Source organism: Podarcis tiliguerta, assembly GCF_965153285.1.
Source record: "Podarcis tiliguerta genome assembly, chromosome: Z".
In the NCBI taxonomy this organism is placed as follows: Eukaryota; Metazoa; Chordata; class Lepidosauria; order Squamata; family Lacertidae; genus Podarcis; species Podarcis tiliguerta.
The window spans coordinates 8,431,214-8,446,426 of NC_139553.1; the positions used below are offsets into that span (position 1 = coordinate 8,431,214).

The 15,213-nt window shown below is 46.6% G+C and overlaps 1 protein-coding gene across 4 annotated transcripts in view; it reads left to right on the plus strand.

The window, feature by feature from the left end:
• AKNA (AT-hook transcription factor) overlaps window positions 1–15,081 on the plus strand; it is a 59,406-nt gene extending 44,325 nt beyond the window's left edge. For 3 of the 4 annotated variants that reach the window (XM_083422853.1, XM_083422854.1, XM_083422855.1), the window contains exons 12-22: window positions 1,492–1,777; window positions 2,964–3,070; window positions 3,894–4,129; window positions 5,740–5,893; window positions 7,060–7,230; window positions 7,970–8,109; window positions 8,866–8,979; window positions 9,889–10,029; window positions 11,488–11,604; window positions 12,799–12,967; window positions 14,742–15,081. In XM_083422853.1, the coding sequence (XP_083278979.1) occupies window positions 1,492–1,777; window positions 2,964–3,070; window positions 3,894–4,129; window positions 5,740–5,893; window positions 7,060–7,230; window positions 7,970–8,109; window positions 8,866–8,979; window positions 9,889–10,029; window positions 11,488–11,604; window positions 12,799–12,967; window positions 14,742–15,021 (1,915 nt within the window). In that variant the 3' untranslated portion in view covers window positions 15,022–15,081. The remainder of the gene's footprint in view (window positions 1–1,491; window positions 1,778–2,963; window positions 3,071–3,893; window positions 4,130–5,739; window positions 5,894–7,059; window positions 7,231–7,969; window positions 8,110–8,865; window positions 8,980–9,888; window positions 10,030–11,487; window positions 11,605–12,798; window positions 12,968–14,741) is intronic. The other variant, XM_083422856.1, reaches the window with a different exon arrangement.
• Window positions 15,082–15,213: the final 132 nt, after the last annotated feature.

Here is a 15,213-nt window from a genome sequence, read left to right on the forward strand (position 1 = left end):
AGAGGATTAGACAAAGTCATGGAAGACAAAGCTATCAACAGCTACTAGCAATGATTGCCATGTTTTGCCTCCACCGTTGGGGGCAGTATGCCTCTGAATGCAAGTTGCAGGGAATTGCAGGAGAGCAGAATTGCACTCATGTCTTGCTTGTGGGCTTCCCACAGGCTTCTGGTTGGCCACTGGGAGGGCAGGATGCTGGACTAGATGGGCTATTGGCCTGATCCAGCAGGGTCCTTATGTCCTTAACTGCCTCTGGTCTAACCACTCTGCACGTTGCCTTGAAAATATTGGTGGGAGACCTTTCACAGACCACCATGATGCCTGCAAACATTCTGGGATGTGACTAAACTTAGAAGCAGGGGGGCTTGCTTTTCCAACAAAGATGCCTTTGCTTTCTCTCCCTCTTTCTTTCCCAGAGTTGGACAAAGGAGCTTTTTATTTTAGGCTATTTTTATTTTCAGTTCTTTCTACTCAATAGGGCTGAGTTGGCAGGGCAGATGCAGGGGCGGGGACTGTGGGAGCAGGAAAAAGGAGAAACCGAAGGAAATAGGGGAGTGGGGGAAGGGGACGAATTTGATGGCAAGAAAGTGAATGTGAAGCCTGGAATCACATGGAGTGAAAAGGAAGGGGGAGGGAAATGCATATGAAATCTCTCTCTCCTCTCCTCTCCTTTCCTTTCCTTTCCTTTCCTTTCCTTTCCTTTCCTTTCCTTTCCTTTCCTTTCCTTTCCTTTCCTTTCCTTTCCTTTCCTTTCCTTTCCTTGCATGTTTGCAGGATGCCCATGGCTGCAGCTTGTAGCTTCCCTACTTATGTAAAACATAGTGCGTGCCTCTATAACCCATGCAAAAAGACAGCTTTGTCATATGAGCACATGAAAGCACAGTTCCTACTTTAGAAGTCTGGGAATGAAGGGCCTTCTTAGTCTCTGGGTTCTGACAGGAACAGACTCTCATAGCCTGGCTTGAAAAGCTCTTGCAGCAGGTTTGGATTACTCCTTCTTTTCCCAGATCCCCAGGTGGGGATTAAAAAAAAAAGGGATGTTGCTAACTCCTAAATGTATGGTGGCTGGGGAGGTTAATCCACCTTCTTCTCCAGGATGAATGCTCAATAAGAAAACCATCTGAACATGCCCTAGGCCAAGGGTTGCAAGTTCTTCATCCCTGACTTAGCAGCTGCCATCTTGAATGTTGGACTCTTCAACAGCCACTGGCATCTTCTGTGTTCCTATTCCCTGAGCTATATTCTTGAAACTGCTGAGAGATTACCTTGGAAGTAGGGGCAGTCCAGAATGTGAAAGGCTGTTGACAGCAAAGCCTTCGTATGTTACTTTCCCCAGAAGCCTTTATTTGTTTTGTTTCTTTAAAGTGAAGCTGCACCTTTGACCCGATAGCTTTATTCAGAAATCTGTTAAACTAGAATGTGGCCGGAATAGGTCATAAGCCTCTGCTGAGTCCTCCCTTCTCTCTCTTCCTGCTCCCCCATTTCTAATAGGCAGCCCCAACAGATGGAACCTTCTGAGCAGCTTTTGAGGAAGTCCCAGCAGGAAGTACCTGACCAGACCAGCTGCTCACCATCCATCCAGCAGGAGGAGGAGCCAGTTCCTCAGGGTTCAGTTGAACAAAAATGTCCATCGGCTCCAGTTCCAAAGGCTTCATCATTTAGGAGGCAGCAGAAGCACCTGTCGCCACAGAGCAGCATGGTCAGTGTGGCAGGCAGTGCTGCTTCTGAACACACAGCCAAGAAGTCCCCCCAGAAGACACACACAGGATTGCCTGAGGTAAGCATTGGTTAGTGGGGAGGGGGCTGTCACAATGGAGCAGGGGGAGAAAACATTTTTCACCGTGAGGGCCACCTTCCTTTTGGGGCTTTCTGGGAGCCATGTGCCAAGGGGTGGGACCCAGAGTGTGGGAAGAATCTGGGACCTGGTGTCCTCCAAGTTTTATTGAGATTTGACTCCCATCATCACCAGCCAGCAAGCCAAGAGAAATGAGGAGTCCCTGGCCCAATGACCAGGTATGGTGGGAGTGCTACTTCTTAAGAGCAGAGCAGGGGGAAGAACCTGTGGTCCTTCAGACATCGTTGGATTACAGCTCCCATCATTCCTGACCATTGGCCATGCTGGCTGAGGTTCATGGCAGCTGGAGTACAGAAACATATGGAGAGCAACTGGATCCACATTTCTGCTCGGGGGCCAATGAAAGCCCTGAGAAGCAGCTCTCCTCTGCTTGGAGATAGGATTGGAGAAAGAGGTTTGGGACTGGGCAGTGAAACTTGGAGGCTAAAGTAATTTGGGAATGGTGCAACTTGAGTCAAAAATCAATTTTAGGTGCCCCTGTTCTGAATAGAGATAAGAGGGATCTTGCCTGTCCTTCTTGTGACCCATGGAGTGAAACATACAGTCCATATGCCATGTATTCTAAGCTGAACCTACCTCACAAATTTGCTGTGAGGGTAAATATTGGGGTGGAGATGTCCTCAACTTTGTGAAGGAAATACCAAATAAAAATGTTTATATATATCCTTTGTTGCCTCAAAATATGGTTCTTTTTGAGGAAGTTCAGGCAATCATTTAACCGCCTCAAGGATAAGGTATATTTTTCAGCCCGTGGGCCACATTCATTTCTGGGCAGCCTTCCAGAGGCCACATGCCTGTGATTGCCTGAGTTGGTGGCAAATGTGGGTGGAACAAAGGAAGTAAATTTTCCCCTTGTACAGTACACTATTTTATACACACTCACTCACATAACTCTCTCGATTTTCCATTCAGGCAAGCCAGGGGCACTATTAAAATCCAAAAAAATGTCCCAGCCAGGAAAAACACCCAAGAAGGATGCAAACATGGGCCCATCAAGAAGTGGAGGTGGCCTCAGAAGAGTCCTGAGGGCCAAGTAGAAAGGCTCGGAGGACTGCTTTCAGCACTTGGACTTGACATTCCCCACATCTTCTTTTTCCTTCTCTTTCAGAATTTACGCCTTGTTTCCCCAGAGACAGACAGTGGATTTGTGGGATCAGAAGCCAGCAGGGTGTCCCCGTTGGCACAAATGCCAAAGCACTATACATCCAAGTTTAGGTACGAAGCCTCCCTCCCTTCTTTTCCCATGAGCTGTGTTAATTCCCATAATTGTGTCCCTGAGTTGGCAGTGAACAGGAGGAAGTATATAGAAGATACCTGAAGACAAAAAGTGGGTGAAACCAGGAACTGGGTGGGCATCCAGCAATATTCAGATAAAGGAAAGTGCGGTTGGAAAACCTGGAGCATGAAAATGACCAAACTAATTGCAAGCTATTGGAAGTTTGTTTTTTAATATGTGTTAGGAGATTTGACCTCTTGTATCAGCTTTAGTTTGACTTACAGCAGAATCAGATTGCAATTCTAGACTTGCACACCTGGGAGTAAGACCAGCTGAACCCAATGGGGCTTCCTCTTGAGTAGACATGAATAGCATGGGTGAGGATTCTATGGTCTTGCAGGTATCACTGGACTCCTACCATCATCCTTGATCACTATCATGCTGACTGGGGCTGAAGGAAGTTAGGGTCCAAGGACATTCGGCTCTCCTCCTTTGCACTATTTTTTGTTAGTAGTGTTGCTATTATTTCATTGGCTTTTTATCCCATCCTTGCTTAGGAGCCAAGGACAGTTATATAACATTATAAAAGACCCATGTCTTCACAGTCATTAAAACAGTTAAAACTACATCTCTTAAAAGCCGCTTTGTAGAGGAAGTCCCTCAAAAAGAAGGGTACACTTTTAAAAATAGCATCTATTTTGCCTGCAGAATGTCCCAGGTTCAAACCACAGTATTTCTAGATAGGGCTGGGAAAGCTGGGCTAGAAGGACCCAAAGATCTGACTTGGTATAAAACAACTTTGTGTTCCCATTTCTTGTCAAGGTCCCACAGCATGCTGGGAAATTCAACCTCTGTTGATGTAGACTTCGAAGCAGAATCTCTAAGGAAAGCGCCTGTCACACTGGAATCATTGGAAACAGACAGGTCACCCAGGCACACACAATCAGACAATGGGATGCAGAGACAAGGCCTCTCCAAAGGAAGACATTTCCAGCTTAGCTCCCCTACCAGGTGGACCAACAGCATCGCCAGTGAGATGGAGCAAGGCATGGATAGTGGTGAGCTAAAAGCAATTAATTGCTTTGAGCAGGAATGCCAGGTCATGTGCCTTTTCTTATTTGAGGTCCTTCCTAACATTCTGCCCCTCAGTACCTTGCTAGCTGCACTACCCTGAACATTCACTCACATAAAGCTCTAGCACATGCTCACACATGCAGCCTGGCCAGGCTGTACCACCTTACTGTACCTGGATCCCTGAAACACCTTGCAGAGATCAAACAACACCCCTGAATCATGGACCTTTTGCACGGCCTAGTGCTGGGTCAGTTTCAACACGCTGCAACAGGTATTTGTTCTGTGCCATCCTAAGTGCATAGGGACGCAGGTGGCACTGTGATCTAAACCACAGAGCCTAGGGCTTGCCGATCGGAAGGTTGGCGGTTCGAATCCCCACAACAGGATGAGCTCCCATTGCTCGGTCCCTGCTCCTGCCAACCTAACAGTTCAAAAGCACACCAAAAAGTGCAAGTAGATAAATAGGTACTGCTCCAGCAGGAAGGTAAACAGCATTTCTGTGCGCTGCTCTGGTTCACCAGAAGCAGCTTGGTCATGCTGGCCACATGGCCCGGAAAAACTGTCTGCGGACAAACGTCAGCTCCCTTGGCCAGTAAAACAAGATGAGTGCCGCAACCCCAGAGTCATTCACGACTGGACTTAACTGTCAGGGGTCCTTTACCTTTCTTTTTCTTTTTTTAAAAATCCTAAGCACTTTCCTCACTCCCTGCATCCAGTTGTAGGGAAAGAGAGTTTGTCAAGAGTGGTGAGCACTGGAGACTTTGTGATGCACATGTTGGCTAGTAATCAGCTCTTGGAGTCACAGGGGAAGTGCTTCTACGGGTGAAGGTGCCATTGCATGCACCTGCCTTGCATGCAGAAGATCCCAGGCTCATTCCTTAGCATCTCCAGGTAGGGCTGGGAGAGAGACCCATGTACGAAGCCCTGGAGACCTGCTGCCAATCAGTATAGGCAATACTTAGCTAGATGGACTAATGATCTGCCTCTGTATAACGCAGTTTCCAAAGTGGAAAGATCCACGATTCATGCATTGCTGTGATTCCTGGATTGCAGAGTTGTTGTTGTTTTATTAAGTTATTAAACTTACTAGTCGCTTATCGCCCCAAGGTGTGCAGGTGACTTACAGCAGGTGTGTGCATGCACACACACAACCATAAGGGAAGAAAAAAGAGAGGAAGGGTCATACAATACATCACTATATCATCTAGCATAACACTTATGAAAAAACAAAAACACACCCACCATATAATTAATAACAGACAATATTAACCATGCGTAAATAATACTCCCACCCACTAATTAGCAGATAAGCAACTGTTTTCCCCCTTTTAAACTCCCCTCCCCACCCAGAAGTCTAGAATCAGGCCAGCTGTTGCAAACCAACAGTGGGTGGGCCCCACATCCTCAACCCAGGGATGGTCCTGCTCCTCTCCTCTGCCTTTGCTAGGCAAAGCAGGAAAAGGTTGGCAAAAGATTTGCCTGCTTTGCAGTTCACTCAGCTACTGCTTATCTTCTGCTGCTGCTACTGGTGGCCCTTGGGGGTCCCTTCTAACCCTATGATTCTATTATGTGTTTCTGGCTCTTTTCTCACCAGCTCACACAGACTCTGAGGCTGATGCCCAGGCAGGTCTTGAAACTTACAATGCGCCTCCTGATGAAGCAAGACATTCTCCTAGCTCCTCTGCTCTTTCGCTGCCCCCAGACCAGACTCATGACTACAGTCTCCTTGACACCCGCGTGCACCGAGCGTAAGTTTCCTCTTTGGAATGGTGGGGGCACTGGGTGAGAAGCACAATAGATCATAGATGAGGAACCTCAGGCCGAGGTGGCCGAGGCAGTCCCTCAGACCACTTTGCCTGGCCCTCGGAACTCCCCCCAGACCACACCCATCACCGGGTGATGGTGCTTTGTACCTTCCTCGAGTCTTTTGGGCAAACTGGAATGTGTCCATGAACTCCTACAGTGCTCCTCACTTCCCTTCATGGAGGATGGAGGGGGGATGTGCAAAGAAAAAAGCCAACTGAATACAGTGGTACCTTGGGTTAAGTACTTAATTCGTTCCGGAGGTCCGTTCTTAACCTGAAACTGTTCTTAACCTGAAGCACCACTTTAGCTAATGGGGCCTCCCGCTGCCACCGCGCCACCGGAGCATGATTTCTGTTCTCATCCTGAAGAAAATTTCTTACCCCGAGGTACTATTTCTGGGTTAGCGGAGTCTGTAACCTGAAACATATGTAACCTGAAGTGTATGTAACCCGAGGTACCACTGTAAAGCTAAAATCAGCATTCATTGCTCTGCCCACTTTTTGCTTCAGGTCCTTGCACACCACTATTTTGTGGTCCCTGGAAGGTTGCCTGGAAGGGAGTGCAGCCCTCAAGGTGAAAAAGCTTCCCTTCCCCTGGTCTGTACTAACTGGCAGCAAACCTCCAGGTTTTTGGGTCAGTCTCTCCCAGCCTTGCCCAGAGATACCAGGGATTGAGCCTTCTGTGTACAAAGCAGATGTTCCACCACTGAGCTACGGCCCTTTCCTCCAGAGGAGAAGGCATCAATTTTAACCCTTTTTAGGGGAACATTTTCTCCATGCTCTGGCAAGCTTGCATTCAGCTACCAGCCTGGGAGCTTTCCATCATTCTTAAGAGCTAACTCCTGCAGTTAAAACATTCCAAATGCAAGCTGGTTATGTTTTGTACTTACTCTGTAAGAACTGTAAACAGAAGCAGCCTCACTAGAAGTGAAGTTGTTAGGATTTTTCCAAAGTGGATGCCCTATCACCAAGCTATGACTCTTCCACTATAGTGTGTATAATTTGGGTTGCTGGACATGTATAGCATGCCTAAAATTAATATCTCTTGTCATGCTAGGCCCTGATTTTAACTGATCCTTGGTTGGGGGTTGTTTTTGTCCCTTTAACAGCCAGGCTATCAGAGCTTTGCAGCATGAAGTCTCTCAGCTTCGCCAAGTCCTGGAGAGGACCCTCAGGCAGCCTCATGGTTATCCAAAGCGGCCACCCTCCGAACATACCTCTACACCCCAGATGCCAAGACAGGACAGGACCCGCCACCCCAGAAGTGCCAATCCAATAGGGTAAGCAATGGGCAGAGCTTGTTCCAGGTTTGAGGGTAGCCCAGGCAGCCTCTCCTTTCTCCATCACTGTCTCCTGGTGGCAGCCAGGGCTGGTTCATGTAAGGATTTTCCCACAATGCCTCTGGCAAAGCATTTCTTCAGAGAATGGTGGGGAGTTAAAATGGCTGCTAGATGCAGCTGCCTTATGCTACTTGAAGGGGCAGGCTGCTGGAGGGGCAGGTGCCAGCAACATGCCTTACCTGGACCTAGGGGCCCTGGCACCTGCTTGAAGATGCTGGGTATTGACACCCTGCACAGCAACAAGTGTCTTCTCTCTGCTGCCATCTGCTGCCCATACAATGTCCCAGAAGCCCAGCTTTCTTTCTTGCCTTTATTTACACCAGGCATCAGCTGGAAACCCGCTGGAAACCTGAAATATGATTTATTGTTTGTTGAGACTAATGATATCCTATAATTTTTCACATACAAGGTCATTTTTAGTCAAACACTTGGTAAGCTTCTGTTGCAAAAAGAGGGGTGGTCTTGGAGCCCTGATACGCAGAGGAGAGAGGGGCACTGCAGAGGTAAAGACCCCTTACTTGTGCCCACCACTTCTTCCCTTTTAAATTTTCTCTCACAGACACACATACTCTCTCTCACACAGATTTGCAGTAGATAAGCAGAAGTTCTCTGCCCTGTGCTTGCTGCTGCTCATGTAAGGAATGGTGCAGTGTGCCTAAAACAATTCACTGTCTTGCAGGTCCAACCACATCCCCACCTCATCTCGCAGCAAAACATCCGGGAAGAACACAGCTGACCATGACAGTCCAGCTCTGTTGATCAAGCCAGAAGATAGGATCAATAGATCAAACCTGCAAGATGGAATCCAGCTGGATCTCAGTAAGCAACAAAAATGTTTGTGGTGTGCATTAGGTTGCTTTGGTTATGCAAAGAGATGCATTTTATTCTGAGGCTGAATATAGGCATGCCTTTCAGAAGGATGTGCTGTCTGTGCTTCTGTTCCTCATATAAGCCTGCCAGGACCCTAAGGTCCTTTTCTGCATGCCACCTTTGAAGGATGTCCTGAAGAACGAAGTACCTTGGAAGGTTTTTAAGCAGAGGTTGGGTGGCCATCTGTCAGGGATGCTTTAGTTGTCATTCCTGCATTTCAGGGGGTTGGACTAGTTCTGTGACTCTATGAGGGTGGCAGTGACACAACAGTAGCACATCCCACATCCATTGTACAAACTGCTCTAGTGCCAACCTTGGCATTTATTTGAGGCAAATATGTTTTCTTTTTCCTTGGCATTTGGGTATCACCAATCATTGTACTGTTAAATCTGGGTGGGTATGTTTTGTTTTGTTTTTAAAATGTTTATGTGATTTTTATTTGTGTTTCTTTACAGTGGTTGCAAATCGCTCCAGACTTTTTTTAAAGGGAAGCAATGTATGAATTAAATAAGCCTAACCTAAACCCTTTCCAGCTTTCCATTGTCAGTGACATCTCATGCACTAGCCCATCAGTGCTGTGCACAAGTGGCTTCTGCTCCAAACCAACAGCACTTGATTCCCTGGGACTTGAGCCTGTTTAATGAAGTGACTGCTTTTCTATGTGCATATGAGGACTGAGGGTGTCCCCACCTGTGTTCTTTGCAGGCGCTTCGGAGTCAGACTACTCACCACCAAAGCCATGGAAAGGGAAACGCCAGGAAACCTCTGCTTCTAGGAAAGAATCCCCAGAGCAGCCCGTCCTCTGGGGGCCCTACACTGGTGAGCAATGGGCACCTGACCCTGCTTTTATTTACCAAATCAACTGCCCCAGGAAGGACTAGGCAGGTAGCAGTGCACTGTGCTAGAAAGGCTGGGTTGAATTTCCATGCTAATAAAAATATGGCCTAAATTTTAGGGGGAAAGCATGGGAAGCAAAAGAGGGGAGCAGAACTGCCTTTCCCCCTTTTGCATTTTGGGGGTGGGGGTGTAATTTTCAGGGGAAATTTGCTCTGATTTGTGGCAATAATTTCTCCTCCCCTCCTCTCCAGGTGGGGGGGATGAATGGTGGTCCCCATTGAGAAAGCTACCAAGCAAATTATTACCATCATCATCCTTTCAGTTTATCAGTTGCTTGGCACCAAATGTCTCCAGGCAACCTACAAAATTTAAAAACATAAAGTGTGGCATAAAATCAGAAAAAAGAACAATGTGTTACAATAAAAGCTATACAATAATTATAATAATAATTTATTATTTATACCCTGCCCATCTGGCTGGGTTTCCTCAGCCACTCTGTGCAGCTTCCAACAGAACACTAAAATACAATAACCTATAAAACATTAAAAACTTCCCTAAACAGGACTGCCTTCAGATGTCTTCTAAAAGTTTGGTAGTTATTTTTCTCTTTGACATCTGGTGGGAGGGCATTCCAAGGGGAGGGTGCCACTACCGAGAAGGCCCTCTGCCTGGTTCCCTGTAACTTGGCTTCTCGCAGCGAGGGAACCGCCAGAAGGCCCTTGGTGCTGTACCTCAGTGTCTGGGCACAACGATGGAGGTAGAGACGCTATAACATAAGAAGACCCCTGCTGCATTAAACCAAAGGCCCATCGAGTCCAGCATTCTCTTCCCACAAGGGAAACCAGATGTCTAGAGTGTGTGTATCAAGTTTCTTTGTTTCGATTTCTGTAGGAACCCAGTATTCTTTTTCAAGTCCCATGTCACAAGAACCAAAGACTCCCAAAATCTCTGCCCCGTGTCCCTATTGCCAAGAGGTCAAGTCACGGCTTGAAGATGTACCCACAAGAAACCAAGATGCCAGAGGCTTCAAAGGTATCATAAGAAAAGCCCTGCTGGAGTTAGTCCAGCATCCCATTATCACAGTAGCCAGCCAGATGCTCCACTGGGAAGCCCACATGCAATAGCATTCCCCCCATTTGTGATTCTTAGCAACTGGTATTCAGAGGTTTACTAACAGTAGATGTAGAACATAGCCATCATGGTGAATAGCCACTGTTAGCCTTATTATCCACAAATTTGTCCAACCCTCTTTCAAAGCCATCCAGGTTGGTTGCTATTGCTGTATCTTGTGGGAGCAAGTACTTTTAACTCTGTGCTGTGTAAATAAGTACTTTCTTTAGTCTGTCCTGAGTCCTCTAAAATTCAGGTTCATTGGATGTTCATGAGTTGTGGATCTGCTTTCTTCACATCATCTGTCATGTTTCCTCCTTCTTTCCTTTGCTTTAAACTAAAGATGCCCAAACTCTGAAACCTTACCCCATAGTGGAGTCGCTCCGTCCCCTTGATCATTTTGCTCATCTGTGAGGCAGTAATAGGAGTTGTAAGCAAATAGAATCTGGAGGGCCACAAGTGCCCCATCTGCACAATCCAGACCACAGAGCAGGGCAGGATTTGCAGTGGCAGCAAAGTGGCTGGCTTATGTCAGCAGTCCACTCTGTTGGAAGAACAAGGAAGTCAGAGTCTGTGAGCAGGGTATGTTCTGAATCAGGAGTTCCACACAGCAACTGATAAGAAAAATTAGCCCATAACTTACACCACCAAATGGCTCACTGAAGCAATTGTGGAACGAATCAGGTGCTGAAGGTTGCGTCTCTGCTGGCTCTCCACCTTAAATTTCCTCTTGACTTTTCCTTTTTTTACAATTCTGGCACTTAGCAACAGGTGGAATAGCGCCACAGGAATCATTATCCTTGGTTAAATGTTAACTGGTACCTGGTGAATTTCTGCATTCCTAAATTAAGGACTCGATCTACATGTCTTTTCTTTTTTTTAAAAAAAAACTTTTTTTTAGGAGATTAAAAATAAATAAATCTGGGTCAGCAGTTTCAGCAGAAACTGAGAACGACTGGTCTGTCCAAGACTTATCTAATGAGTTCTATGCTTGAGGCATAGGCACCAGGTGCCAGGGCCTTGGGTGCTGTAGCACCCACAAAATTCACTCTGAGGGGGCTAGGCACTCACAAATTTTGGTGGTGGACATCCGTGCTACATCAGCACGCCTGGAGGCACACATGTCATGATTAATTTATAGCTCAATATCTTAGCTGCTTCCACATACTGGTAGTGTGTGTGTGTTTTTTTTTATTAAAGAAATCCTCTCCAGGGCTCTGGTTCTGTGTATTCTTGTTTTTGGATTCGGGGTGGAGGGTCCTTGTGGCAAGATGGGAAAGGAGAATGTTAGCTGCTTTGAGACTCCTGAAGGGGAGTGAAAGGTGGGATATCAAATCCAAACTCTTCTTCTTCTTCTTCTACTTTGTCTTTCATTTCTAGGCTGTGACTCCCCAAGGGATTCATTTGGACCCTTCTACCAAAGCACTCCGAAGAAGTCAGAAGCACCAAGCCATCCGTGCAAGGACACCAGGAACCCCAGGAGCAAAGTAGTACATGGTGAGAAAGGGAAATTCTGGTGTGAAAACTGATGCCGTGTTGGCAAACTGGAGCGCAGGTCCTGACGAGGGCAGCAAGGATGGTGAGGGGTTTGGAAACAGTTCCCAAGAGGAAATATAAGATGAGGCTGCTAGCTCAAGCCAACAGCTCATCTAAGCCCAGCATCCTGTTTTCATAGTGGCTGACCACAAGCAGGTCCTGAACACAACAGCACTTTCCTCACCTGCAATTCCCAGCAGCTGGTATTCAGAGATGTGTCGCCTCTGACAGTGAAGGTAGAACATAGCCATCATGCCTAGTAGCGATTGATTTGCAAAGTGCCGACACATTTTTAGAAATCAAGTAACAATAAAACAATTCAGGCATTGTATAAGTGTTATGGTCGTAAAACAGAGAACAAATGGCCAAAGTTGAGTCAAATTAATTCTCTAAAAAGCACTTAGTGAAATGGAAATGCTTTCAAGGGGAAGAGTGTTCCAGAGCATCTGTGCCACTGAACTTCCATTGACACTAAACAAAATAACCAAGCCCCTTTATAGCTCGCTCCTAGTCCCCCCCCCCTCCTCACAGCTTACCCCAGCTTCTTTTTTATATATATAAATATTTTATTAAGTTTTACATAAAAGATGAAACAACAAAGAAGGAAAAAACAAACAACAACAAAAAACAGAAAAAATGCCAAATCGCACAAACACAAAACAGCAAAAAATATCGAAAAGAAAAAACAAAAATAAAAACAATTTTATCTTCATAGTATTCCTTGCATTTGCTTATTTCTCCGACTTCCCCAAACCTAATTCCCTGTATTCCATTAGCTTCAACTCCCTTTCAAAGGAGAGTGGGAGTTGCTCTCTGAAGTGCCTCCCACTTTCCTTTATAGTAAGATATCAATTTCTCCAATTATTGTAAAAACATGCAGGTTTTTAAAATAAAAGATATATGAGATATATATTAGAATAGACGAATAAAAGAATAAGTTAAAACAATTTCGAGTATACAGGAAAGGATGGAAATAAATGTAAGGAACCGCAGAAAGAGGGGGAAAGGAGACAAAACTGAAAATGTTAAAACTTGGCAAACATTGTTATAATGTGTATAAATGAAAATTATAAATAATAATAATAATAAAGTTCTCAATTCCTCCCAGTTCTGTCTAGGGAGAATTTTAGATCTTGTTTTCTCATTTGCCCCCAGGGGTGGACCATGGCGCAGGGGACAAAGCAGAGCAAGGTTCTGGACCACAGCCGAACCCCAGCAATCACCATCAATCACAGCAGCCTGGACTCTGGTATCTGGCACTCCCAAGCTCTGCTGCCTCCATCAGCTATGTCCCCGTGGTTCCCTGCCCTCCAGCGTCTATAATGTAAGAACCACTCATTCAGGTCTTTGTTCAGTGAGAATTCTGAGAGATATGACTTTTTCCCTTATTGTGTTGACCCCAACAATGGCGAGCCTGTGGCCCTCCAGATATTGCTGGACTAAAACTTTCCATCAAGCTCCAGACAACATGGACAGTGATCAGGAGTGATTGGTGTTGTAGTCCAGCTTCAGTTGCCTGCCTCTATAAGGTCTCCTACTCTGATGTTGGCTTGTTCCCTGCCACCGATGCCTCCAAAACTCATTCGGGAAGGTGCCATTGTTCAGTGAGAGAGGGCATATACCTTACCAGCAGAAGTCCCCAGGTCCAGTCCCTAGAACCTCCAGTTAGAAGGATCAGGTAAAAGGATGAAAAAGGTCCTTGCTCTTCCTGAGATTCTGGGGAGCTCCTGACCAGTTAGTGCAGAGTCAGGGTGGGGAACCTCAGACTCAGGGTCTAAATGTGCCCCTCTAAGCTTCAGTGTCTGGTCCGCTGGACTCTCCCAAGGCTACACCCCTCACTTAGCCCTACTGCATATTCCTTCTTGAGTGCTTTTGCCTGGTTGGTTGGTTGGTTGGTTGGTTTTTTAACTCTGATGATGCCTCTTGCTTACCTGGATGGAGGAAAGGGGTGGGGGCCATGAATGTGTGTAATAGCAGCCCACTCCACTAAAGTAGCATTTATATTTGTTGTTCGGCCCTGCCCGTCACTGGCATGTGGCCCCCAGAAGGTTGCACAGATGGGAATGCAACCCTCTGCCTGAAAAACTTCCCCTACCCTGTGTGAGTGTCTGGAGGCAGTTGGAGGATGGATGGTGGCTAACAGATTGAGGCTGAATCCTGACAAGACAGAAGTACTGTTTTGGGGGGACAGGGGGTGGGAGGGTGTGGAGGACTCCCTGGTCCTGAATGGGGTAACTGTGCCCTTGAAGGACCAGGTGCGCAGCCTGGGAGTCATTCTGGACTCACAGCTGTCCATGGAGGCGCAGGTCAATTCTGTGTCCAGGGCAGCTGTTTATCAGCTCCATCTGGTATGCAGGCTGAGACCCTACCTGCCCACAGACTGTCTCGCCAGAGTGGTGCATGCTCTTGTTATCTTCCGCTTGGACTACTGCAATGTGCTCTATGTGGGGCTACCTTTGAAGGTGACCCGGAAACCAAAACTAATCCAGAATGCGGCAGCTAGACTGGTGATTGGGAGTGGCCTCCGAGACCATATAACACCTGTCTTGAAAGACCTACACTGGCTCCCAGTATGTTTCCGAGCACAATTCAAAGTGTTGGTGCTGACCTTTAAATCCCTAAATGGCCTTGGTCCAGTATACCTGAAGAAGCGTCTCCACCTCCATCGTTCTGCCCAGACACTGAGGTCCAGCACCAAGGGTCTTCTGGCGGTTCCCTCGCTGCGAGAAGCCAAGTTACAGGGAACTAGGCAGAGGGCCTTCTTGGTAGTGGCACCCATCCTGTGGAATGCCCTCCCACCAGATGTCAAAAAGAAAAATACCTACCAAACTTTTAGAAGACATCTGAAGGCAGCCCTGTTTAGGGAAGCTTTTAATGTTTAATAGGTTATTGTATTTTAGTGTTCTGTTGGAAGTCGCCCTGTTGGAAACCCAGCCAGATGGGCAGGGTATAAATAATAAATTATTATTATTATTATTATTATTATTATTATTATTATTATTACCCTTGGTGTAGGCAATGCTGAACTAGATGCACAAATGCTTTCACCTAGTGTAAAGGTATATTCAGACCCCCCCCCTTCTTTTTCTCTTCACCAGCTATTGTTCCCCACATGCACCTCCGATCTCCTCCCCTGCTGCTGTCCCTAGCAGGCCCCAGGACACAGAGCTGAAAACCTCGGCTTCTCGGCACCAAATGCAAGAGGGTTCCTGCTGCTCCATGACTCTGGACTGCGCTGGTCTGCAGGACCTGAACAGGTCTCTGAGCCGCGCCATAGTAGCTGCGAGAGACATGAAGCTCACCACCAAGCGGATCAGCCAGTCTCTGACTTCAGATTTGAACAAAGGGAGGCACCAGCGGAGATCCTGCCTCTTTTAGCAAGAGAGCCTAGTGGATGGACACTTCCTCTACTGGTTTAGCTGGAATTGCAAAACATAACATGGGGGAGATATTCATATAACATTACTGGTCTTTTATGTGCCAAAGAGCACCACCATAGAGCTCCTAACTCAGTGTGGAGGTGCCCCATTTTGGGGGGGCCCGACAGCCTCTTAAGCATTGTGGAGGTGC